The 27,887-nt window shown below is 38.8% G+C and overlaps 1 protein-coding gene across 1 annotated transcript; it reads right to left on the bottom strand.

The window, feature by feature from the left end:
- Positions 1–5,681: 5,681 nt before the first annotated feature.
- On the bottom strand, positions 5,682–27,420 carry LOC136374251 (transient receptor potential cation channel subfamily M member 6-like). Its single transcript, XM_066339555.1, has 9 exons — positions 27,363–27,420; positions 26,187–26,237; positions 16,864–16,929; positions 14,153–14,439; positions 13,787–13,869; positions 13,036–13,241; positions 11,105–11,156; positions 6,698–6,804; positions 5,682–5,800 (listed from the first exon to the last, which is right to left on the bottom strand). Exons 1-9 carry the CDS (start codon positions 27,418–27,420, stop codon positions 5,682–5,684), a joined length of 1,029 nt encoding a protein of 342 aa, XP_066195652.1.
- Positions 27,421–27,887: the final 467 nt, after the last annotated feature.

Consider the following 27,887-nt stretch of genomic DNA (forward strand, 5'->3'; position numbering starts at 1 on the left):
CCAGCAGTGATGTGGGTGGTATTGAACAGATAGTGCTAGAAGATTCTCCCCCTTTTTTTCTGTAGCCAGGACTTGACAAAAAAGATCATGTAGGCAGACCTAACCAGAGGTAAGGATTCTATTTGAGATACGCCATTTCATAAAGGACAGAGAGAATGTTTGATATTTGCCAAAGTAAAGCATTCATTCAGGTGTTGTTGAGTATTTTGGTGACATTTGAACAGAGGGATTTTCTCTTCTATAGTAGATGATTGTCTGTTGTAGGGGAGACAATAGGTCATTCTGTCACTGCCCCTGAGAGAGAGAGTTTAAGTTTAGTTTGGTCAAGAAAACAGTAACAATCTTGTTGTAATGGGAGTTTGTAGTACTTTTGGCAGGCATTGACAGGAAGACAGGAATCCCAGTGAAACAGCTGAAAGCAATTTCAAGGGACAACTCAGGAGAGACAAAGGAAACCATGCTGCCTGCTCCTGTTGGGACCTGGACACCAAGAATACCAAATTTATGAACTACAAAGACATGTCACTAGAAACCAGAGATGAAGAAGAAACCAACATTTACTGAGACTCTCCCTATCCAAGAAAAAAGATAAGACTGAAGAGATGCAAAGTTGGGGGTCCCTTTTGGGAGGTCGGACTGAGCTACGACACATCCACTCTGATGCAGTGATAAATGCCATACTGACGTTTATTGCTTGTGCATCCATATTTATTTCCTTACAACTTTATTGACATTACAAGGCACCCAAAGAATGTACACATTTGCCACCTTAAGGAGGCCACTCTATAAGTGCTATAGATCTACATGTGAGCACCCGTTAGAACCCAGAATACCTTAAGAGAGAGAGGTGAATTTTTGCTGTGCCACAACCTGAATTCCCACTGCGCCACAAAGGCCCACAGGTCCCACAGACCCAAGGAGCCCACAGGCTCCACAGGCCAAGGGGCCCAGTCTGGAATTGCACACACCTCACTCCAAATATAGAAACTCTGCTACAGAGATGGACTAATGGTCATGAGAAGTGAGAAATTAATAAGCGATAGAATACTATTTAATGAACAGGAGGAATATGTGGCCATTCCTGACCCTGACCTCCCTTGTTCTCGTTGATCAGTTGCTGACCTGATTGTTTCCAGCTCAGACAGCTTCAGAGGGCACATTAACACTTCAAATATGATAGCAGCTGCCATCTGAGAAGGATCTCTTTCTTCATCATCAAGTGAGACACCTGTTGAAACCAGGCCGCCCTGAGTACACTGTGTAAATATGTTTTAGTACATATTACTACCTCATGCTACAGATCACAGAAACACTATGACATTGGAAGTATCTCTGTGGGACAAGAGTTCAGTCAGGAAACACGGCAGGAGAAGGGCTCAGAAATCAGAAACTGCTCTCTGTGCTTCAGCCTCCATCCTCTTCCTCATCTCTCTCTCCTCCTCTTTCATCTGCTCCTCCCTTCTGCCAGCCATGCAGAGGCTGGGCTACCCACAAAGTGTCAAACCTAAATCATATTATTTTCAATGGTAACCTGAGAAATGGATGGGTTTAGCCATCTACCTAAATCTTTAACAAGAGAAACACAGCCAGACTTCCTTTAGGAAACAAAGTTACTTCTTTCCTGCAGAACTTTTCTCTGTTTTCTTCTTGAACCTTAAGTGCTTTATCACAACTGAATATTAACATCTAAATATACCTGGGGTATTTTAAAACCATGGTTTGTTTTCTGTTCTGCAAACAAAACCAATGCCATGGAGGCAAGTGGACAGAGCACTACAACTGTTTACACACTCTTCAGTATCAAAGATTGTCCTGGTTTAGGCCAAATTTGGGAGGAAACTCCCAAAGGAGTCCCTCTAGAAAGCAGATTCAAGCAGCTCCTCCTCCTACTGGTTCAGGAAGAGATTTTCTTGGAGAACAAGTGGAAAATCCTGATCATTTAACAAAGTATTCACAAGCATAAAAAATGAATAATATTAAGCAATAAAACCTCTCGCTGTTCTGAAGAGATGGCAAATTCAGAAAGTCCTTGTCGTGGGGTGCAGCTCAGCTCCTCAGTCTCCCATCAGTCCCTCCTGTGCTGGAAAATGCCACGTCCCGGGCCCCGGTGGGACACGGCTGTGAGCTCTCGGTGCTCTGCTGGGGTTTCAGTCCAGAGCAGGCTGAGCAGTTCCAAGAAACAGAAAAGCCACAGTCTGGGGAACTTCTCTGCCTCAGCTGTCTAAAATAACTAACTAAAAGCCAGGGAGAGCTCTCTCCTGCTGTCCGTGCTGCAGACACACAGTGGTGAGAGGGAATGCAGAGGAGTGAGCACAGGTTCTCAAAACAAACTGCACCCTTTGCTCTTGGAACCAGTCTTAAGTGTAGGACTTAATGTCCAGCATAAACAGAACAGATTATTAGGAATACAAGCCCCGGACAAAGATGAAAGTAGGTTTTGCCTAGTTTTAGTTTGAAAGTTTTCTTCCCCAGGAGTAGTTACCATGAACTGGGAGATCAAACTGTCAAGATATGACAAAGACAGTAAAGAAAAGCTGATAAGCATAACAGATCTTGCAAATGATCTAGCAATAAGGTAAGCACTGACTATTCTGGTGTGACAGTTGATGAGAATGCCCAGGTCAATCCAGACAGGTTTTCCTTTAATTCTGGAAACAGTCTTTCAGCAAAAAGTGACTGGCATCAGCATCTTAAGAATGAAAAACAGATATAAAAGGTAGCAGATTTTTGAGCACTAATAATTTATGGCTGCTCCTTGTTTACACTTGTGTCTTTACAGGCTTTTCACATCAGAGAAATAAAATTATAGTAAAAAATAAGACTTATATTTGAGCAGTTATATCTTTTTTTCTAAAGCCTTCAGCACAGATTAGATTTACCAAGTTTTCTAACAGTTGAGTAGACATCTCAACTAAAAAAAAAAAAATCCATGTTTTTTTAAAAGCTAATTAGTAAATTAAAATATCTCCTTTCTTCTTCTGTAAAAGTAATTTTTGACTTATGAGACAGATGTAGAAGTATTCTTGCTGTAAGTATATTGGCTGCTAGAACAGAAACTAATGCTACTACAGAACTAAAACAAAAGAGGAGCTGGAAACTACATGATAAATATAGAATAAATGTTTATTACTTTGAGATTAAAAATAAAAAAACCTGCATTATTCCCTGTGTGTTACTTTCACCTGTTTCCCTTAGTGCTCAGAAACATTATTTTGTTTTACACATATCAAGAACAGAAACATTGTGAAAATGTTCTTTTATTCTTTAGAAATAATATGAAGTAGAATGACAAAACTATGACAAATAAAAATCCATTTCTCTAGAAAATACATGTGTAATATCCCTTTTGATTTTATTGCATTAACAATAAATTAATAACCCCAAATACACCACAACTATGAATAAAAGGGGAAAAAAAGCACCTTCCTGAGTATGAGGTTTTCAATTTCTGAATATTTTTCATATGTTCAAGCTACATTTCCAATGCAGCAGATGCCAAAAGAACATTTTGCTCTGGATAGTACCAAATGAATTCATAAGTAAACTTCTTTTACGCTCATATTAAAAGTGAGTTTATAAATACTCTAGTGGATTTTTTGTTCTGTTTTGTTCTTTCAAAACTTTATTGCCTGACTTATTTGAACAAAGTAAACAGGTCTTTTTTTCGTTTCCTGAACCAACCAGAATTATAAAATAAATCCCTGTATGTGCTTTTAAGCATAAACAAATATTGAAGCTAACAACCAGAAACCCCTTTGTTTTGGTTTGACACACAATATTTCCTCTTCCACTCCAGTTGTCAAGCAGTTGGAGAAAGAACCTGACTTCTGCATACTTAATTTAATATGAACCCAAATTTTAGTGTTAGTGGGGCTTACTGCTGTCCCCATTAATGGCTGTTGGGGTTTTCTTTCATGTGTTCAGTAGGCATGAGCTTCAATACAAGGTCAGTATTTAGAAATCAAAAGACAATTTAAAGAATGTACACAATTTGTAGTAAGAAAGACACCAAGATCTTAAAAGAAATATATTTTTTAATTATTTTCAATATAATTTCTTACTGAACTACAAAAGGGGAGGGGAGGAACATCTTTAATCAAATACCTAAATTTACAATTTAGTGAAATGTGAATCAGCACTTCCAAAAAAATGCAAAAAGAAAGGCAAGGCATAATTTATCAGCCAACAGAATTACTGGATTTCTTCAACATAGTGTCTCCACACATGAAAAATAAGTGCAAGGATAAAAATATACAGTGAAACAATTAGAAATGCCTCTTTTTGTTCTTTCATCTGCTTAATATTTCATGCTGAACAAAATTAAAGAGCTAAAAATTAAATAAACTACATTTTAACACAGATTAGTATCTTGCAAGGATCCCCAATTTCGTACTGTAATGTAGTATTTACCTTGACAGATACTGACAGGAAGGAATAAGATTAATCTACACTGACCTAACTCTACATCATAAGAATTCTCACAAGTGTTGCTGTGAATGCAGGAGCCACCCACTCTTCCAGGCAACATGAGCATTGTCAAGAAAAGGTCATCTGAAGAACAATTTGTACATACCTTCAAAACTGTAAGGAAATGAAAAGTGCTCAGGCCCAGCCTGGTCTAGAGTTTATTTTTTGTGCATAATATATATGTGTTCTGAATTTATGTCAACATTAGAGGAAAGCAACACTATGAGTGCAGGAGTTATGTTTTCTTTGACTTTAAAGTCATATTTATACATTATTCAACTTAACTGATTTTAAAGGCATGCAAATAGTTAGAGATCCTTGAGAGAAGGATCTTTCTTTAGAGTATATATGTATTCATATAAACACATATCTCCCTAAAGTCAGATTTTAAAATGATAACCATAAGAGGCAGAATTACTACCTTACAGGCCTATGGACTAAAATTCACCCTCAGTCTGTGGAGATCTAAAGAGACAGGCAAGTCCTAAAAGTCAAATTACATTCAAGGTGTTTGTATTAAAGATCACAGAATATTCAACTTAATTACCTTAAAATGAGGTAAAATTGATGCTTGTGGGTCCAATAATCTGCCACTTTATCGTGCAACTTTTTCTTGGTATGCAAAAAGAATTGAAGACAAAGATCCTACAATGTTTTTCAGTCTGTCCTGACTACTGTTTAAACCGAAATTTCATTACTCATATATTCTTGGTTTGTGTCTGCATCAAAATCAATAATAAAGAGAAAGTAGCATTTCTGCAATTTCCAGGAGAGCCTTTTATACTCAAGAAAAGTGATCACTGGGCTGAGCAGGCTCTGACTGAAAATTAATGATTTGCATTAATATAATTTCATTTATTTACTAAAGAGTAGAAAGGGAAACAAAAATTACTATCCTTTGGAAATAAACTTGTCACAATCATTTTCCTAAGAAAGTGCAATTTTGAACTATACATTATTAAAAAACAAAAAGGCACTAATGGAACTGTTCATCCAGGTAAGGGGTGACCTGCTCCTGGCAATTCATTAATCTGTACAAGAAAGGCCAGCACAAGAGCATAGGAGGGCAGTAAATAAAGATGTTTTTCTCATTCCTTGTGTATAGGGTCTAGCCAGGACAGACAGATGTTCCACTCAATCACCCGTATTTTGTGATTTTGGACAAACCCTCGGCAGTGATAGGTTGAAGAATACAAACACATGGGCTCTCTGCTTCACAGGCGTGTGTCATATACAGAAGGCTCATCTGCATCATCAGCTTCTTTGGTGCTTGTTTCCATTTCTATTCCGAAGGCTGGACCAGCAGTTTCCAGTGTGTAGCCACTTCTCAAATCTATGGCAAGAAAACAAATTCAGTAATGCAGCCAAGTAAATGTCTGAAAAGCACAAAAATCTCAAGCAGTGTTTAACCCAATACCTGATGGCAGTTTGTTTGATGTTTTCAGGAGGAAGAAAATCTGGAGCAAGGCAAATAAGAACCAGGGTATTGAGAGCCCTGGAGAACTCAATGGTGTAAGCCCATGTGAATGAATCTTCCCTCACTGTATTTGTTCAGCTGATTTTCCCCTCTACTATCTCCAGCTGCCACAAACAAAAATAATCAAACCAATAACACTGTTATTGGTATCAGAATTATTTCTGCTTCAGAATCAAACAGCAATTATTACTCTATGTAGGCAATGAAGGGAAGGAGCTTTCTCTACAGAAAAAAAAAAAAATATCCAGAAAGTAGTCTATTTTGGCTTTCAGTCTTTAAAATCTGCTACACATCAAACAGAAGCACATTCTACCAAATATAAGGTGAACAACAGGCAATCCAACTAAGCAGAAGTCGGGGCTGCAGCAGGGCCAGAAAATTTCCAGTGAGGTTTTCCCCAGCATTGCAAATTTTCTATTGTTACTCTTTCTTATTCTAAAAGTGATTATAGATGTTCTCTGTAATGATGACCCTGGAAAAATGGGCTCCCATTTAGCAAAGAAAGGGAAGCACTTCAATGGGAAGAAGCTTTTATGCTGAATGCCAACACCAGGTTGATGAACTCCCACTCCTACACGGATGCTAGGCAAAAGAGCAGTATTCTCATATCTGGGTTGCACAGGAAGACTATGCCTACCAGAGTCTTTCAGCTCAGTAGAAGTTCATTCTTGTCGTTATAGCACATTGAGGCCTTTACTTTGTTGCACTTAAAAAGTTATATATAGATTAAAAATTAATCTTTGCTTTGCGTACCGGGAAGTTTCAGCTTTCTGCAGCAAGAATTACAACGATGCTTTGCAATGAAGTTTCTTATTGCATCTTCTCCTAGATTTGCTGGTCCAAATACCATCTTTCCAGACCTAAAAGAAATATTCTTTAAAAATTAAAGAATCTAAAATGAAACAATTATAGACCAAGGAGATGGTGCCATTTTTAAACTTTTTTAATCATGAACATTTTTTATCAAGACAATCAAAGTTTAATACACATTATAAGTTTCTTAGATATGAGATGAGAAAACTCTCAGTTTCAGTACAGTATTAGCCTACCTATATCCCACACTACTTTTCTTTTTCTCTAAAGGCAGACAGGACAGACCCATCAGCCCCTACTAAAATGCTTAAAGGAAATCTGGGGACAGTGACATTTTGATGACACTTGCCACAATCTGTGTGATTCTGCTGCAGCCACCACTCATTCCCGCCAAGCAAGTTGGTTGGTTCCAGTTACAATGCGGGCATGTGAGAACTAAACAGAGCTAACAAGTACTTATTTTCTCTTCAGTTAAAACCAGAAAGGCAAAGTCTAGCAAACCCTAGTCACAAAAATATGCAGCATAGAAAAATGGAAAAAAACCTAAAACCCCAAAACCCACAGTATGCTGCTGACAAGCAAGTTTTTTAAATTTATTGTCTTCATCCTGTACTCATTTCCATGCATCTGTTCTATGACCAATTCATCAATGCTACTAGGGGTTCCATTTGTGGAAATATATTGCATACTCTGAAAGCAACTGTTGCAATTACAAACAAAAACCACCTATGTCCACACACATATTAGAAGTACCACCTAATTACAACAGATCCTTAAGGTAGTCTGAAACCTTGGTGTTAATTAATTTTAGTATAGCTGCTCCTTTACTCTCAAGAATTTGGCAGTCTAGACACTATGGAACAGAGCACACAAGAAATACTTCCAGAGAAACTTTACAAATGCTAGTATTTTATTTTAATGATATGCAGAGTTGGAAGCAGCACATTTTAAAATCTGAAATCAATTACAGTTCTGAGAAACTATAGACAATATTTTAAAAATATTTTAATTCTCTCAAATCTATCTGTAATTCACATTAACTAAATTATGTTCTCTCTAAGGAAAGCAGTCCTCAAAAATGAAACTCTTCCCTTTCATACAAGACAACAGCAATGATTAGCCAAAACTACTATACAAAATTTAGTATCCTTTTAATTTCTTGCAGACCCTGGAGACTATGTGTCTCCTGGATCCTGTGAAGGATTCAACTAATCATCTTTCAATGCAAATTAATACATCAAACAAGGGAAGAAGGGAAGTATCAATCAAGGGCCATATATACACTTTAAATAACATGATGCCATATAGCCATTTTTATTCTTTGCTGGAATCCAATGAAATGCCATGGAAATAGAATGCACCCAAGTAGGTGCTTGAGTAGGTATAGGAAATTAGGAAGACTTAATTTCAAGGCTCCACAACCACTCTGATACTTCCTCTAATCTAACCACTCCTATGTGCGAGGGGGAGCAAGTGAGACAGAACATTTTCTCATCCTGTTTTGAGATAAAAAAGGTATACACTCTGTAATACATATGAAGTAGCATTTCCTCTCTACCCAGTACTGGCAATGGTTCAAGAGGAATACTGCATTTAAATTTGGAAAACTCTTTCAAGGAATCTGGTGATAAATAGAAAATTATCATCAGCCTAGAAACCATATAAAGATTAGGAGGTAGTTTAACATGAAAAAAAGATTGAAGGAGAAGATTGTAGAGTATTTTTCTTGTGTATTGTCAGCAGGCAGCATCAGAAAGAAACATTTCAATTAAAAAAACAAAAAATGGAAAATTCTTTGTGATAATATCAAAACTATTGGAAATTGATGCTATGTGAATGTATCAGTTCTTTTCAGTCTGAAACTCAGAATACTGTTTTCCCCATCTCTGAATCTGGACCCAATATCCCTGAAAACTTTACCCTAATTAACTTGTGACTTTGCCAAGCAGTACAGGTTACAAAAAACACCCACAGTATTGCTTTCGAGGCAATTCTTCTCAATGTTTGGGCAGGACAAAAATCCTGCTGCTGTGCCTCAATTACATCTGTTTTAAAGGAAATCTTCTTGTGAATGTAATACCTGTACCATTTAATCACTTCATACATTCTATGCAGTGCGTGTGCATAGATCTTAACACTGATTTGCATCAGCTCAGGATCTGTCTGAGATGCCACAGCATTAGGCATACTCTCCAAACAGATCTATTATATTTGTCTTGATCTGGTTATAAAAACAAGACATAAAGCATTATCACAGACCCGGAGGTCACACTTTGCCACTTCAAAGTCCTTTCCAAAACACAATGTGGGATGCATGAAATAAAAGAATTACATGACACATGACAGGATAATGACATGAGCCAGTAAAATGATGGAGTTAAAATAGCAAAACATAAATAATTTAACTATAGTAAAGCTAAAATTTCAATCAGCTCCATCAGTCAGGTGCCATCTACTTTATCCTAGGTTTCCAAGACAACATGATCTCAAAGTATCTTTTGAGACAGGTTTTGATTTTATCTAAGTATCTTGCCTACAAAAGAAAATTCAAAGTACATCTTGTCTCTGTCAGAATGTTTCTTCTGTGAGCAAATGAAGGTTAGAGCAAAGACAGTGCTTTTACACTATAGCTCTTATCACTCTTTTAGAAAGTTTTCTTAGAATTTGGTATCTGCTTACAGAAAAGACAGAGTTTCACTGCCTTGTTCCTTTGGAACTCTAAATCAAGCAACACTGTTTCACTAGTTGCAGTCCTGAAGATTTCCCTGAATACAAGAAAATTGAGTTGGATTTGATTAATTAATCAACACTTGCTCTCTAACTAGGGCTAACTATTTTGCCAATGATAAACAAAAAAATTCTGAAAATAAGATCTGTATGATCAAATTTTACTAATCAATTAAACAAAATTATTTAAGAGCAAAAACAGTAGATAAGAACATTAATAAAAATAAACTTCATGGTAATAATGCAGATAAATATTATTCTTATTTTAGAGGATAAGCTGACTTTCCTTGTGAACTACTTCTGTCAGCACCTCTACTGCTTACAGAAGTTTATGTGACCACTGATATAAAAAATCCACTTGAACAGCAGCAAACCAGAATTTCATACATCTTAATACCTTAAAAGTATTTGCTAAACTCTAGAGAACAAGTACATGATTGACTGCATCTCTCACTTGAGCTACCTATGTGCCTCTGTCATGGACCTATGGACTACTTCGGGCAAAGACTTTGTCACTGGGAAATGCTCAGCATTATCTTTGTTCTCATATCTTTGTTGTTTCCTAAATAAATATTATATGTACAGTACATATAATATTTATTACGGTAATATTATAAATATTTACATATTTATTATAACTATTTACATATTAGAAATATTTATAATATTTATTAATAATAGTTATTAATATTTATTACTGTCATAATTAAACATCAAGGCAGTAATTTTTTACTTATCTTTTTGAAATATTAATGATAGTCCCAGAACTAAGAACTTGTATTTCCAAGTTGTAGGCAAGTCATCTGATATTTCTATAGTAAATTTCCCTTTTTATTACATTAGACTATTTCCATTTGCATCTTCCTACCTTCCGAACACCAGACTTCCCTGCAATCAAATGGCATGACCTTATGAACAAGATGAACACACCAGATAGCAGAGGGGCAGGGATATTAGGGCAGATCTGGAGAGGTGTGTGGGTTTAGGAAGAGTAGGAGAGCAGCCATCAACACCACTGCTTCTGCTTTACTGCAGGAAATACCACTGAAGGGCAAGGTCACAGAATAGGAAAAGAGTCATGGTTCTGATTCTGAGGTTTGATTCACAAAGACAGAGTGTTTTTTCTGCATGTCTAGTCTATTCAGTTTTTGTAAATTTCCACTCATGATTTACCATCTTCATATCACGACTCTGAAATTGTGCTGCATGCTTAAATGCAGCCCTCAAACCTATTAAATAGGTTAGAGAGCCAGGGGCCCTCTCTTTATCCTCTTAAGCTATTGTGGCCCATTTACTCCATGAAAAAATCAGGAGAAACTGGACTGCCACATTCACATCCTTTGTACAACTCTGTGAAGAGATTGCTCCCAGCTCAGCAATGCTGACCCTCACACCTTTCATACACCTCTTACCCCGTATTGAGAGCTGGGACACTTAGAGTCCTCCAAAGCACAGGAGAAGACGTAGGTATCATCCATTGGTATCATACTCTCATTTAATCCAAATACCATGAGAAAAAAAATTAAATCTCCCCCACAAAATATAGAAAATCATCCTAAATATACAGACTGTTGGAAGAATGTCTGAAATGAATGATAATTTTGGTAGAAGGAAACCTACTTTTTGTCTTCAGGTTTAATCACAGATGGATCTGTAAGGTTTTCCCCAACACCTACAACAAATAAACAGTGTGTGTGTTACAAAGGAGGATTTCATAATCCAGCACTTAACAAAAGATGGACTTAACCATTTTCTTGGTACATCATAAAGTTAAAGTGGTTATGAGCTAGAATAAAAATGCTATGAGTATAAAAATCTGTAAAGTACTGGCAATATAGTTCTTATTACAGTTCTGACTTCAGCTGTTTTGACATTAATTTATATGTAGATGGAAAGCGTATGCAAATATAATACTGTAATGAAGCACAACTAACTACAATGTGACCAACTAAAATATTGTTATTTTACTTGGAGTAAAGGTACTAATCAGATATGAATCTTACCAGTATCACTAGAGCTACTTTCAGACACACATTCTTTTCAAGGTAACAAACACAAGAAGCCACAACTTTATAATGTGCGAATATTTGTATCTGTTATCCTTTTCTCTGTTTGGGTGGCCAAGGAAGAATATTAAAGAAATAATTACATTATGATACCTGAATGCTGATACCTATGTTGCAGTTTTCACCAAACTGATTAAAGTATATACCTTTATGAAAACCACCTTTTCTTAAATCTAACAAAATTGCTGTGCTTTTACACTAATGAAAAATCTATGGTCATATGACCATGTGATATGCAATTCTATTTCAACATTTATGTTCTGCAACAAAAATAAAGATTCTGGAGACAGCATAATGTGACTGAAATACCCCCAGGTTGCAATGTGGGCCATTTCAGCTGATGTAAATTAGACAAAAATGTGTATATATATGCATATACTTGTGTGCCTGTGCAGATAGTGCTGGTATTAGATAGTAAATTGCCATCTAGATTCATCCCAACTGAACTTCAAGGAGAGCAGCCCTTGCATTTTTCCTCAGTTCCAGAATACAGAATTAAGCACAAGGCCAAAACTAGAGCTGATCTCTGTTTGTTTAAGATGAAAACTGAGATTTACAAAGGTGTTTATATTCTCCATTTTTGAGACAACATATTTGTTCTGGAATTGTGAGAATAATGTAATAAACCTGAGCAAATTTCATACAAATTCTCATAGGCTATGACAAAGGCACACTCATTCTTTCTGTATCTTTTTTTTAATGTACAGCTAAAACAAATCAAGGCAAGGATGGAAGTATAGGCTTATTTTGTATAATAAGTATGTCTTTTTGCAACTTACAGCTTCTGGATGCTGTAAAATATAAATATGCTAAGTCTCTGGCTACCCATAGACTTTTCCCTTGACAGAAATGAAAAGCGGTAATGTTTATACCATTTGATGGGTGATGTTCATCTGAACATTGTCAACTGTTTTATCTCCTCAAAATATGCCATCTTCCCACTTACATATGTACAGTAAAATGATCACATGCTCTTTAAAGGAGTCACTAGACTTTCTGAATAGCATTCAGGCTTATAGCCTATTTAAACTGCATGCAATTTTATTAATACAAACAATAAAAGATGCACATAGTTCACAACATTTTTGACAGATTTACATACACATTAAGTGTGCATATATACATGAGTACTTTTGAATCTCTATATTATTTATATATCTTATGAAAAATAAAAATACCTTAACTGTGAAGAGTGGCTCATTTGGAGCTGGATGAAATGTCCCTGCAGTTTATCTAACTGCTCTTTTGGTCTTTCAGCCTGGAGGCATTTGAAGCAATATTATTTTCCCATTACAGCCACATTAACCTAGACTGTTCCTGTGAATTCTCATTTATCAGTATCACACAACAGGCATCCAAAGGTTTTTTGAGCTTTGCTTTTTCTCATCTAAGTGAGAAATTTGGCCCATTCCTCAGTACTGAATTCTCTTTTGAGATGATTACTTTTCATCTGGTTTCAAATAGCAATCCTATGCTAGCAATCACCTTGCAAGTCAAGGACAAGGAGCTCCCCACGGGTGTAGATGTAGGTCCAGTGGGAGAAGGCCAGCATCAGCTCCTCCAGCAAGCTGATGGGAGTGATCTCATCCCCGTTGTTGTTGTTGTATTTCCGAAATTCACCCGTCATGTACTTCTCAATGGTCAGCCACTGGTTGGCTGAATGGCAGTAGATGAGGAAAACTTCCAGGAACCTGTAGACATAAATACTGCCTGTCAGCAGCTGGCAGGGCAATAGGCATCCTCACAGTCAACAACCAGCAAGATACAGAGCAAGTACACCAAAAAGGAGGATGTGTCCTCTTTGGCTGGAGCATTTTCAATAACAGTGTGTACCAAGCAGTAGAGAGAACAAAGGCTTTCTTGGTCTGACAACTCTCAAAATAAATACCTATCAAAAAGTGTAGTTTATGAACCAAAGAACATAATCTGATTTACCCTAGCCCACTATAAATGAGTCACATCAAATTGTTTTATTATATTAATAATTATTATAATTAATATTAAGGTAATAATTTAAAAGGCAATTCTTGCATAAGTCTAAGGAACAGAATGTTTATCTTGCTGCTACAGGTAGCTAAAAAGACAAACTTCAAAGCTGCCTACCTTTCCTCTTTAAAGTTCATTAGCTATCCTTAGACATTATCATTACCACTGCATTATCATTGCAACCCACAATGGAAAAGGAGGCTGAAAAGAGAAACCTCCTTCACTTAGTACTTAAAGACTTTGAATTTACCTTGGAGTATAGGGAATAGTATAAGGCTTCACTTGGTTAAAGGTATAGATTAACTTCTGGGCAACCCTTTGCTGTTGAATCTCCTGCAAAAAAGATAATGTTATAAACACCACTTCATTCTCATGAAGAAAGCTGTCATGAATTCATCAGAAAAACTAAACAAACACACACACACACACACACACACACACACACACACACTGATTTTCTATTTTTTACAAATGGGAGATACATCTTCCTCAAAATATATTTCTCTCCGTATTGAAGATAACTTCAATACTCATGTCAACCTCGTTGAAGACTTTAACAAATAAGCAGTGTAACATCAGGCTAGGCCAGTCAGTGTTCCTTCAGGCCTGAACTCACCCTCAGGCAGAGATGTAACACTGTGCCATGGTGAAATATCTTTTGCCAAGTTTGAACCACCTCTGGCAGGAAAGACTTCACAATAAACACTTGTCCCAATTTCAATGCATCGCTCTCAGACCAAGTACAGATGACCTTCATGGCCCTCCGCAGACCCCCATCCATCTCCTCCCGTGACAGGACTTGGATCATTGCAGTTGTTCCACACTGGGACCAGGAAGACATGCTCTTATCAAGATTCATAGGTGAACTTTCCTCTAGCTGATAGACTGTCACTTCCTCTCCAGCTTAAACAAAAACTTTTGTTAGCAAAAGTCATTTGCAGAAATGGGAGAAAACATTTTCATTTGGGGTCTTTAAGTAACATACCTCTTTACACACCCTTCTAAGCCACACTTTTTTTTTAAAACAAGCCTTTTTATCATAACTGTTCATCTGTCTGAAAACTCCCCCAGCCTACTTACACTATTTAGTACATTAATGCTTCTGCTATGATAATAGGGGCTCTATTATCTTCTATTAAGATATTATCTTCTAAGAGCTTATATTAAGCCTCTAAACAAAGATAGATTCAAGACCTTCTGGATTCTTCCAAACAAAAAAAGCTCACTGATGCTTTAGTACATAAAATGTTATATATACAGTTATAACTTAATATAAAAATAATTTAAAATAATGCATTTTTAAAGGGTCACCATTTTTATCTCCAGTGTATGAGCTCCAAATGTCCTGTGTGCAATTACCTCTCTTTATGCACTTATGTGGAAGGGGAATTTTTAGTAAAAGTTAAGTTAATCATAATCTGTGGAATACTCCCTATATTTTTCTTTTAACTTTTTGTTTCACAAAGGGAATCCCAAAAAACAACCAACACCCAAACAATCTTGCAGGAGCAGAACATCTGAATTCACATCTTAGTCTAAAAACAGTTAAAATAATAGTTTAAAATAATAGTTAAAAATAAATCTAGGGGGAAAATCATGACAACAAGGCAAACAGTTGTAATAGTTATTGAGTATTAAAGATTAAAGGGATTTAATTTTGCAGTTGATACAATATTGGCTGTAGTCAAGAGTGTCACATTTTGCTCCAGACAGAGAGCTGAGTTGTTTCAAAAGTGGTGATTTGGCTATGATGTGATGAGCCAGGGAAATTAGATGGAAAAGGACAATTCCAGAAGAACAAGATGAAGTAAATTATCAGGAAGCTTACAGTTTTGGCATTTTGAACTAATGTTTTGAATTTTTTTTTTTAGAAATTCCAATGTTATTTGCAATGATGAACTGTCTAAGATGCTCTGCTCCTGCTAGTAACATATTTTGTGCAAGTAGAACCTAGTGAGCTTTAACTCAATTGCTCTCCTTCCCCCTGGAGAGTTGTAGTGACCCTTCTCTCTTGCAGCAGAATCAAAAACGGTCTTCTGTTGCCACCAGTTGTAAATTAACAGCAAAGTGGACTGATTTTTATAATTCTGGCTTTCCTTCCTACAACTCACATTATTTTTAACATTCATTAGTAAGAAACAGGGTTTTGCTGGCAAGTGTGATTACTAAGGTAATTATATTGCCAAAAATGCAAAGACCATCACAAGCAATCACAGACTGGATTCAGAGTTGTAGATTTCCCCCCACTCTTAAGCTTGCCTTTTACCATTTAGCACAAGCACAGATGCTGTTGAATCCAGCAATTTAAGCACATTTTAACTTAAAATAAGGCAACTGGAAAAGTCAGTACCTTGCATAAAAGACAGACACTTGAATAAAGATAGTATAACTAGACACATTTTATAATCTTACATTAAATCTTAATTTTTTTTTCTTTTGACAGTTTAGCCAAAGCTATACTAATTATAAACAGCAATCAGGTCACAAGAAATCCTATGATGCTGCAAGTACCAGCAATTAGTTGCTGTGAGACAAAATATTCTACCCATTGGGAAGGCAGCATCTAGATATCAAGAGTCTAGAAGAAAGTTTCTGCTGCTGTAAGCCAATACTGGACACTACTTTCAGAACTCCTCCCAAAAATTTATGGATTATGCTCTAGCACTCTTCAGTTAGAGCAAAGATTTTTTTTTCTTGAGACTAAAGACACCAGAAGTTTTCTGTGCCAGATAAATAGTGCTCTTTAAATCACTCCCTGGTTTTCTTCTTGATGGTTTATCCTATACATAGATTTACATGTGTCTGTGTTTGTGTCTGAGTGTGTGAAAGAGAAGCAGAAAGAATGAAGTTATCAAGTTTAAGGGGAAATTTCTGTCTGTCTTCAGCTATCCTAAGGATGGATACATAAAAGATGGACTCATCTCTGAGGCTGAGAAGAATCACATGAATACTAACAAGTATCTACAAGCTACAGCAAAGGAAACCACAATAAATACATATGGTTTTAATACAATAAATACAGTGTTCCAATCGAACACTGGAAGAGATTGTCCAAAGAAAATGAGGAATCTCCATTTACAGACATAATCAAAATGCAATTTGACAGTGCCTCAGCAATCTGATCTGAATTGACCATGGAAGAAGTTGGAAAAGGGACCTCCAAAAGTCCCTAAACTACTGCACTATCACAATTCTATCTTGTTTTATCTCTTTCAGAAAATAAGATTTTTGAAATAAATCCATGGAAATTTCTCAAACACAGTTTTTAAAAGATAGGGCAGCAACTATTTATAGAGCAAAACATATAAGCAAGAAGTTGGTACTCACCAAAGAGCTGGACTGGTGTAAATGGTATGGTCTGAGCAAGTCTCATTAAGTTGTTTCTTTCAACAGCTGCAAAGAATATATATTTCACTGCTGGATTGAATAAACAAGCTGGCTCAGTTTCAAAAACACTTGGTTGCACTTTACTGTAGTGTACAAAGCCAAGAAGGAGGCAGCAGTGTGATACTGTGTCACATCTGATCACCATTGGTTTTACCCAGACAGCAACTCTCCTTTGCACACTGTTGTGATTCAGGAATTATATTCCCCAATTTAATGTTCCCACTGAAACATGTCAAACCATGCATGGTTTGCTCACTCCTCCTCCCTCTGTCCTTCCCCCTGTTGGGGCTGGAGAGGAGAACTGAAGCCACAAAAGATAGAGATCATGGGTTAAGATAAGAACAGTTTGCTGGAAACAGCAACGAGATAAGGAAACAAACAGTAGCAACAAACTGATGACAAGGGACACAAGAAATGAATGATTCACAGAGGAAGCCCCTGACAATAGACAAGAGCACACTACCTGGACCCAGAAGGGATCCGCCCTCCCCAGAAGAGCTTCCCTTCCCCCCAAGCCTTGGAAATCACCCGAGGCAGTAGAGAAAAACCCTGTCCTAGCCAGAAACAGGACAGAAAGATACCAGAAACTCAGTTAGCATTAAAGGTTTGCATCTGGAATAATAACCCAGACTCCAAATTCCATCACTGCTCTCACACAGGCTTCAACAGGCTTCAGTGTCTTCTGCAGGATTAACTTCAGGGTAATTCACAGTGACAACTGACAGTCCAGTTCTCCTTTACACTTTTCAGAAGTTAATAAACCTTAGGAAATGGAGATAAATTCTTCACTTTTCCTCTTTTAAGAAATCAAACCTCCTTCAACAGCCCAAACTCAACGACTGCCTCAGGCCTCAGCTGTACTCTTTGTCCCTTTAGGGGCAGGTCAGATGTAAACACCTGCAAGACTCTGGACATGTGCATTCTAAAAGAGAGTTTTCAGTAGAGATGGGAGAGAGCTAACTGGTGACAGAGAAACAGATTTTTTTAAAACCAACCAACTAACCATCCAACCAAAACCAAACCCAAAACTACCCAAAAGAAATGCAGGAAGCAAGCTGGTTTAGTAAGTTACTTCTTGATACCCAGAAGCCATGAAATTAGGTCTGCACTCCATTTTTTCAGCCCAGGCAAAGTACATTTGGTTGATTCAATGCTCTGCGAACTGGAGAAAGAAGCCTCCTATACTCTTAGGGAACAAATAATGAAACTATTTTAGTCAGAATTCAAGAGTTGTGGCAGACTGGCACTGTAAAAAACACTTCAGTTTTATTGTCACGTGGTTAGCTAAAAGTAAGAAAGCACTAGGCATAACCAAAATGCCCAAATTTTTGTCAAGATAATTCAAAACAGATTAGCTAATCTATATCACCTACACTTTTTCCCTAGCTGAGGCAAATTGTAGGATTTCACAGAACTCCAAGCACTTGCCAAAAAAGTCAGATATACCCTTCTTCTGTACCATGTCCTTCATGCCAAAGTCATACACCTTCTAATAACATACACAGGTATAGGTAAAGATGTATGCATACATAAGCACTGGTATCATATCCATAATCAATGGACATATCTCCAAGATATCTGTCAAGTTCATTGAGTCCATGACAGTGAGTCATGAACATATTCCTCATATGCACCACAGGGGCTTTATCCCCTTCTACATTATGTGGGAGTTTTGACTGAGCTGGAGTGGTGGAGCCTCTGTTGTTAAGAAACCATGTGGTTTTTGCTAATTGTAAATCCCAATATTTGAAGGTCCTACCACTGTGGGTTTTAGCAACCCATTTTATTGTTCAACATTCCTAGAGGCAGGTGCACAACAGGGAACATGGCACCCACTTCAATACCTTGCTCTATGACCCAGGGTTCCATGAAGGTATTTTTGAAATGGGTCCTGTTTTGTGACTGACCTCTTTCTGGGGTGCCATGTTGCTACAGCCCTTGATTTTTGAGGCACAGGATGGCATTCTGGATCAGTGGGGTGAGGAACAGAGTATATCTCCAGCCATCCAGTGTTTTTTACATTCCCCATACCACAGAGGGTTTACTCTCTTTTCATTTTAGCATATTTCACAGTTATAGTGTCTACAGTTATATAGTATCCATGGTTAAGTCCATTCCTCTATCACAAGCCCATCTGTATTGCTGCATCTCTGATAACCTGAGGTGTCATGGGCCCAATGAACAAGGAATAATTCACCCATATGCTGCCTATCCAGGCCACACTTTAATCAGGAGACACTTTAATCCTGGCAGCTCAATGACCTGCTCATTGCTGTGATGTTCCTCAGCAGCCCATCTCCTGCATGTGTGTAGATCTACATGATGTGCTTTTACAGCCAGCTTCCCTACACAGGCAGTGATGTCTGTCTGCATTTCAGCAGCCTGGATGGGTTTACCTCTGCACAGCCTATTTATCTTTTTCCACCACTCAAGCCACCCCCACAGAGCATTTGCTACCATTCACGAGTCAATATAAAGGTAGAGCACTGGCCATTTCTGTCATACAGTGACATCTAAAGCCAGCTGGATGACTTGGATGTGTCCCATGATAGTACACGGTCAATCTCCTGTGTCAATACAACAGGAAGTGTCAGAGAGTGTACCACTTCTCATTTTCTGGTAGATGATTATATGGCAGGACCTCCTCAGGACAAGTCACATTTCCCTCCTCTTCTTGTGATGATATTCCAAAATTTTCACCTTTGAGCCAGTTTGTGATGACTTCCAAGACCCTTGGGTGATTGGGATTTCCTGCTGAAGCTTGTTGTGTGATCTGAGTGATCCACTTGCTCCATGTAGTATCAGTGGCACAATGTGTGGCAGGGACTTTCCCTTCCAGCACTGGCAGCCAGGGTGCCAGGAGGAGCTTATGCTTTGGTGCCCATCACTTTGGAAGTAGCTCAAACCCCTTCAAAAGCCACCTTTTCAGCTGGCCTGTAGGAGGCCTCAGGTCCTTTGTACTCCTGCCTCTAGACTGCAGGGGTGATCCTCAAGTCTCCATGGGTACGTTTTGTCAGGGACTCCAGGGAGTACCATTCTCCCCATCTGCAGTGTAGAGCACAGTTTTCACATCTTGTCAAGTCTTAACTCTCCCAGGGGCTATTGCTACAAAATAATCTCCTGTTTAAGTTGTTCAAAAGCTTGTTGTTGTTCAGGATCCCACTTAAAATCATTCTTCTTCTGAGTCACAAGATAGAAAGAACTCACAGCCTAACTGTAATCTGGAATATTCATTGTCCAAAAATCCGGAGTGTGCAGGACAGCCTGTGTATCCTTGTTGCTGGTTGGTGGGGACATAGCTGCTATTTTGCTGACCATATCTGTTGGAATCTGACAATGTCCATCCTGCCATTTTGCTTATGAAAACTGAATTTAGGTCTCTAAATCTCACTTTGCTTTATGGCAGGACTGGCCTTTAGGACAATTTGGATTATCTTCTCCCCTTACTGAAAAGTTTCCTCTTCTATGTTGTCTCACAAGTCATTAATGTACTGCAAATGTTCTAGAGCCTCTCCCTTTTCCAGGGCAGTCTGGATCAGTCCAACAAAAATCCTATTTCCATCCCTGGGGCAACCAGTTCTAAGTGTACTGGACATCCCTCCAAGTGAAAGCAAACTGTGGCCTGCACCCTGCTGCTCAGGGAATAGAGAAAAGCACATTTGCAATATTGATGGTGGCACTACTCTGCTGCCCTGGACTCCAGCTCATACTGAAGCTCCAGCATGTCCAGCACTACAGCACTCAGTGGTGGTGTGACTTCCTTCAGGCCATGATAGGCCACTGTCGGTCTCCACTCTCCACTGGACTTACACACTGACTACATAGTGCCATTAAGGAGTGAGCAAGTGCTGCTGACCTGACTCTCCAGTTCAGGAATCACCTCATGGATGGAGGTCACAGAGTCCTGGTTGGTGTGATATTGTCGACACTGCACTGCTGTGGCAGCCATCAGTACCTGTTACTCTTCAGTCTTTCAATAAGTAGCTGTTATCCTTTAATCACAGCAGAGGGGTCTTCTGAGAGATCAGGCAAGGCCTTCAGCTGCCTAGTTTCATCTGTCTCTACAGGTTTCCCAAAAGCCCAGTGATGCCCTTTTGGGTTTTTGAAATACCCTCTCCTGAGGAAATCTAGGCCAAGGATTCACGGGGCCTCTGGGCCAGTCACAATGGGGTGTGTTTGCCATTCATTCCCAGTCATGGTCACTTCAGTTCCCAGTACATTCAGCTGCCCAGCTCCCTGTCACCTCAGAAATAGAGATGGATTATGCCCCTACATATCTTGATGGCATCAGGGTACACTGTGCAGCTGTGTCAACTAAAGACTTAGATTCATGTGGGTTTGATGTGCCAAGCCATTGGATCCACACAGTCCAATAGATCTGATTGTCCAAACGGATGGAGGAAGGGCCTCTCTAATTCTGGTCATGGTTCTCATTGCTATTCCTTGTAAACACGAACTGGAGATGCTTTCTAGAGGATTGGAAATAATGTCAGCCCTTCGATTCTGTCTGAGAACTTGCTCATTGGAAACTGAAGTCACATTTGATGACTGTTCTTCCTCTCAACCCATACACTTGTGCTGCCAGGGCAAAGGTGGGTTTTCCATCCTACTTCTTCATGTTCTCTCCATGATCAAACACAGAAAAAAATATAATACCATGTCACCCTCATGGCATATACCCTCTCTTGAGCAGGGTGGTACTTGCTCCCAATAGCAGAGACTCTGGTCCATACTGCTAAGGCATGGAAAATTTCCTGTTTAGCTTACTGGATGAGATACTAAGCAAGTTCACAGATGATGCAAAACTGGAAAGAGCTGGTGACTCCCTCAAAGGCAGGGATACCCTGCAGAGAGACCTTTCCACAGCCAAGGTGCATGCCAGTGAGGAGGAAAAAAATACAATCTTCATATTGTTGGAATTGGGTAGTCATAATTCCCTCTTACTTGACAGGAGTCACCTCTAAGAGTTTCTGTTCTATTCTCAGTCACTTTGTCAATGTCCCCATCCTCGTATAGGGATCCCAGTTGCTTGGTTGTGCTACCATATAGTTCCATACCTTGGGCTGTGAAATCCCAACATCAGGTCTCAGGTCAGCAGAGACTCTCTCAACTGGTGGCTGAAAATTTTTCACATACCTTGCAGCTCACCTAGAGGGTGATTTTTCTCTGGTCCTGCTTCCCATTCTTAGGGCCCTGCTTCCTCTTCAGTATGTAAACTGGTTTTGGCTTGAATTTCTTTTTCTGTATAGGAACAACTGGTACCAGTGTGGGTTGTTCCTGTGGTTCAACTGCAGTCTGAGTGACCCCAGTGCCTGATGCTCTGCTTTGCTCTTCCCCCTGAGGGTGCTATCAAGTATTGTGAGCAGTGTCTGATAAATAGTAAGCAGGGCCCTGCACATTGCAGAACTTTGTGTTTCTCTGGACCTGCCACAGCATTTTTCTTCCGAATATTCTGCCACTTTAACAAAGTCCTGTAGTCCTTCAGGGGTGAACTTCCAAGCCATTGGAGTAGAATAATCCTTCAAAAGCTGGCCCATTTTCTCCCAGTTACAGGCCAATCAAGACTATCCACCCTCAGGGTAGACCTCTGAAAGACCCTCCTAAGAATCCCTTTTTCTAATCAGGGTGTAAATCTGCACTGAAGAGACCTGGCAGACTTAGCAACAAAAGCATACTTTCCTTAATATCAAAGGGGAATTAAAAATCCCCCGAAGCTATTGTAACAGGCCTCAAGGAGGAAAAAGGATTGAAAAGCTGGGGAAAATAATCTTTCCCTGTTCTGCTCACAGGCTAGATACAATTAAAACAGAAAAACAGACTCACAGAATATGCTGAGGGATCCATCAGGAAGCAGACCCATAATGATCATCAAGTCCAACTCCTGGGCCTGTGCCTTAGAGTCACACTGTGCGCCTAAGATGGTGCCCAAATGCTTTGTGAACTCTGGCAGGTTTGGTGCTCAGACCACTTCCCTGGGGAGCCTGTTCCAGTAACCAAACACTCTCCAGGTGAAAAACCTTTTCCTGAGATCCATCCCAAACTTGACTAACCTCTGACTCAGCTTCATGCCATTTCCTTGAATCCTGTCACTGGTCACAAGAGTGAAGAGATCATTGTCTGCTCCTCGCTTTGTGAGGATGTTGAAGACTGTAGTGAAGTTTCTCCTCAGTCTCCTCTGCTCTAGGCTGAAGAGATTAGAGGCCTCAGCTGCTCCTGACATCAGCTGCTCCTCTACCCCAGACCTTATGGCCCTCTTTTGGATGCTCTGTAAAAGCTTAATGTCGGTTTTATGTTGTGGTGCCCAAACTGCACACAGTACTCAAGGCAGGACCACACAAGTGCAGAGCAGAGCAGGACAATCATGTCCCTTAACCAGCTGGAAATTCTGTACCTGATACAGCCCAGGACATGGTTTCCCAAAGGCAGCACCTGAGGTAATGGTAGAAGACCAACACTGAATACACATCAAAAATGACCCACACTGCTCTTGAGGTTATCATTTTATAAGCTGATGTCACACAGTTCAGCAACAAAGCAATCCTGATCTCTCTCACTGCTCTGAAAAGGAGCACCTCAGTGGGCACATAGTACCTATACTGAAACACACAGTTTGATTACAACAATTTGGCATACCTAATACAACAAACACCTGTTTCCCACTCACTCTTACCAGAGTTGTTGTTATCTCAGCTCTTCATATTTCATATGGAACACCAAACAAGATTGCTGCAGTTTAGGAATGGTGTTCCCCAATTCAGTGTTTCCACTGAAACATTCCAGACCATGCACTGCTTACTCACTCCCCCCCTCACCCTCCCTCTTCTCCCAGTTGCACAGTGGAGAGGATTGAAGACACAAGAGTTAAAGATTATAGGTTTAGGTAAGATCAATTTACTGGAAACAGGAAAATGAAATAGGAAAATGAAAGTAACAGCAGCAGTATTAATAACAGAGGGTACAAGAGAGGCAATTTCCACGTGAATACCCAATACAAAGAAGCCAGCAACAAGTGAACCTCCACTGCCCCAACACTGATGGGACCCCTTCTCCATCACCTTCAAAATCATGTGAATTGGTAAAGAGTGACCTCCAGGTCCTAGCCATGTCCCCTTCTGGCCAGAATCAGGATACTGACCCATCATATCTCACCTTGTTCATGAATTCCTTCCTTCCAAAGAAACTTGCTCCCTGGGAAAGCCCTTTGCACCCTGCCCAGAAGGACTTCTTCTGCTATCTCCCATTCTTCTCCTTTCACAAAGGGCTGCTCTTGCATCCAGTGCAGCAACACACACATTCACACCATGCTGATGAGATGCCTTGACCCCAACTGCCTTCTTTGTCTGTCTTGTCAGGGTTAGAAGCACTTGGAGAATTAGCAAAGTATGACAGGAAAATCCAAACTTTCCCTGCACAGAGTACTGTTTCTTCGTTCAGGCTTCTTGCAAAAAAAAAAATCAGTAATATTATTATATCTCTCTAACTTGCAGTTTATATCTCAGGTAAACAGTTTCAAAACTTCAGACAGTCAACCGAATATTTATGGATTTGTCTTCACAATGACTGAATTATCAGGCAGAGGGAGAGAAGTGTAAAGTAAGGCACTCCTAGAACTAGGAGGCTATTTGGATGCTACAGTTCTGACTGTCTAATTTCCCTATTCAATGGATGAAGGCTAAACCATCATCCAAAACAGAGAGTGAACCAAAAGCAGAGAGTCGATATCCTGGTTTAGGGAACTGGGGATAAAAGTGTCATAAAGTCACCTCAGGACTTCATTCAACCACAGCAAAGCTGTGTTTCTCTGCAGAATAGCAAAAAAGCCATGGTAACAATCTCTGGATCTTATGGAACTTATGGAGTTTGGACCTCATCTATGCTTCTTTTAAGATGACTTCCTTGAGTAAAATTTAATTGGAGGTTATTGAGTCCAGAAGGGCAGAGCACAGGGCACCCATGAGACATCCACCCCATGAACTGGGGTCCTCATTTGAGAAGATCTGCACTTCCTACTCCAGTCCAAGATTGTTTACATACACCAAATTCAACAGGAGTTGGTTACTAAGTCTGAACAGTGTTGGAACATGGACTGAAAAACAAGATCTTTTGGTGCTGCACTAAGAGCACATTGGTCATGAAATCAGAGCATAGCAGGAAGAAGGATGTGAATAGAGGAGCTGCTAAAATCTATGCCATCTGTCAGACTTTGCCAGCAGTCACTCTAGAACTTTGAGAAGCCATGTGACCTTGACTTGCAGCAGCTGCCAAACTTGGGACAAAGATCTAGTTCTTTTGGGTATGAAGAGAGGCAGGATTATATTTGCTTGCTCAAACTGATAGCAAAAATAACACAAAAGCAGTATATGGTACAGAATTCTAGTGCAGGATTTTTGAACCTAGTTGGCTAAATTCTGTCCTAATCTTTCTGAGGAAAGAAAATCTACATTGAAAACCTCTGAAGACGCATCAACACATAAGGTCACTTCTATCTGCTCTAAAAAGTCCAATGTAATTTCAAATAGCATGCCTGACAAGCAATAAATCAATAACTGCAACAAGCCACCATGCCAGAGAAATTACGTCTGTATAGCTAATTGCAAGCCAGGAGGTGTTATTCCCAGTGAAAACTCTGTAGATTTTGAATTTAAGAAGGCTGCTAATAATTCTAGCTTATGCCAGCCCTGCCTGTAAAGGAGACCAAGTCCTGTGGGCAATGGTGACATCTACTGGCAATTTCTGCTCTCTTCTCCTCCTGGAAAAACTCTGCACGCTCAGCTCAGAGAAAGTCAGAACTGCAGGCAATTAGCAATCAAGGATTTATTCACTGCCAGATTTTCAGGAGTTCATAAATATACAGACACAGATTAAGCAGTACAGGACCAATTAACTGAAGAAAAGAATTCCAGAAAGTACAGGACAGTTTGGGAGGTGTGAGGGGACTGACAGCTATAAACAAACGAATGCCTCCTCTGCCCCTTCAGGAATCTACCTGTATACATGACTTCTACTGATATTTTGAAAATTACTACATTCTGCTCTGGATTTGCCATAAATATCCAGATTGAAGCAATTATCAACAGAAAAAGAAATCAATAATTTTTTCATTGAAGTGCTAGACATGAATTGACCCAGAACCTTCTTAGCAGTGGGCAATTGTGCAAGTCCTCAAACTGAAAATCACAGTGGATGACAAAGGGAGAACAAATGTTCTTTTAAATTTCTTAAATTCCTCAGCTGTCATTCTTATTCTTTTGCCTCCTGCTTACCTGAGTAGTGAAGGTGCAAATCCTGAGATGTTTTCAAGCAGGAGAAGATATCTGAAATAATGTTTAAAGAATTGTTGTATTAATTATTATAGCAGAAAAAAATGCATGATGTTTTAATACTTTCCATCTCAGAGTTTGTCACAAAACAGATTAATCAAAATTGCTGGTTCAGCATCCTAAAGAGGAGAATTACTTGTGGGCTTCAACTACATTATCATGTACTGTATATTGTAAATTTCAGTCATCAATGTAGTATGACTTATTTATGCAAGGAAATGGTGAGGAAAATGAGATATTAACCTCAAGGATATAAAAAGCCAGCTAGAACTCTGGAATATGAAAAGAACTTTGATATCCACCATGCTTCATGGCCTCCCAAAGACATAAATTTTCCAACTCCATCCTCAGCCATTAATCACTCCATTAAATGTACTATTGCACCAAAGTCAAAATAATACTGTCCTATTAATCCACAGCATCCAAAGTGCTGTTAAAATATAAGCAGACAAACATTTTTGGTAGTTACATATTTAACAGGCTCAGACAGATTAAATTTGGTCCAAGAAACTTTGCTTTATAAAAAAGCCTTTTTAATACAACCAAGAAGAATGAACACATTTTCATTAACTAGATGAAATAATTTTATTCTCCTGGAAAACCATCCTTCAAGGTGCCAGATTTCAGTATATATATATACTGTAATACTAATAATTTTCAAAAAACAAGATAATCAAAACAATGCTCACCAAAATTTTTGACCTTTAGACATTCTTCTTGGTGTATTCTATTTGCTTTTACTCCCTTACCTAGTGAAAGAGATCTTATATGAAAATACCTATGGATTTTTGGGGAAGGATGAGCATTTTTCACTGCTCTTAGTGATTCAAAGTCCCTTGTGATTTTTTTCTTGCTGGACTCATCTACTTTTGCAGCATTTTGCTCAAAACAAACAAACAAACAAAAAAACCCCACCACCACAAAAAAACTAAGATACAACAAGGTACTTTTTGAGAAAGGAAAAACTGGATTTTAATCAAAACAATGGTGTGCTCTAGAGAGCAGCCTTGCAACTCACTCTGCTTGCAGCAGAATGGTTGAGGAGTTTTGCACTCAGATGGACCAGCAAAGAGCAGCCCTTGAAGTGGAGGTAAGACTAGGAGGAGCCCATTCCATCACCACAGCTAATCTCAAAAAGAGAGGCACCCAGCTGCTCAGCTGCACAGCTTAGAGTCATGCTAGGAAAACTGGGAGATGGACTAAAACACAGCAAACCAGTGAAGTTTACTAACACTCTGCTCTTGAAGAACGAAGTGATTCCTCACTTAAACCTTGAATTTCTTCACTGGATATTTCATAATAAATTCAGTCCTTCAGAGATTTCAGAATTCCAGGTAAACAACACAAACAAAGATATTGCACATAATTGCAATTTTAACAATCAAGCATACATTAAAATCTTTTTTCATAGTCTATCTTCAGATATATCCCCTGGCTCCTATACACCAGGAGACCACTTGGTCTGTCAGGGATCAAAGCAGCAGCATCTTAAAGATCTTCTTCCTGCTGAAAGGACAACATTACTGGGCAGACTAGAGTAAAAATAATTTCTTTTCCTTTAAGATTGTACAGTTGTTACGAGAAAAATGTATTTCTCGTAAAAAAAAACTTTCACTTTAAAGTACAAATTAGTTCCTAACACAT

This window comes from Sylvia atricapilla, chromosome Z (assembly GCF_009819655.1).
Source record: "Sylvia atricapilla isolate bSylAtr1 chromosome Z, bSylAtr1.pri, whole genome shotgun sequence".
Taxonomy (NCBI): Eukaryota; Metazoa; Chordata; class Aves; order Passeriformes; family Sylviidae; genus Sylvia; species Sylvia atricapilla.

Bases quoted from the DNA above. Each gene is read 5' to 3' on its own strand.
- LOC136374251 (XM_066339555.1), bottom strand. From the start codon at position 27,420: ATGACTCTAAGCTGTGCAGCTGAGCAGCTGGGTGCCTCTCTTTTTGAG. The intron at 26,238-27,362 runs GTGATGGAATGG...ACATTATTTCAG, and splicing joins TCTTTTTGAGATTAGCTGTG to ATATCTTCTCCTGCTTGAAA. The intron at 14,440-16,863 runs GTGAGTACCAAC...TTTTTGTTTAAG, and splicing joins TACACCAGTCCAGCTCTTTG to CTGGAGAGGAAGTGACAGTC.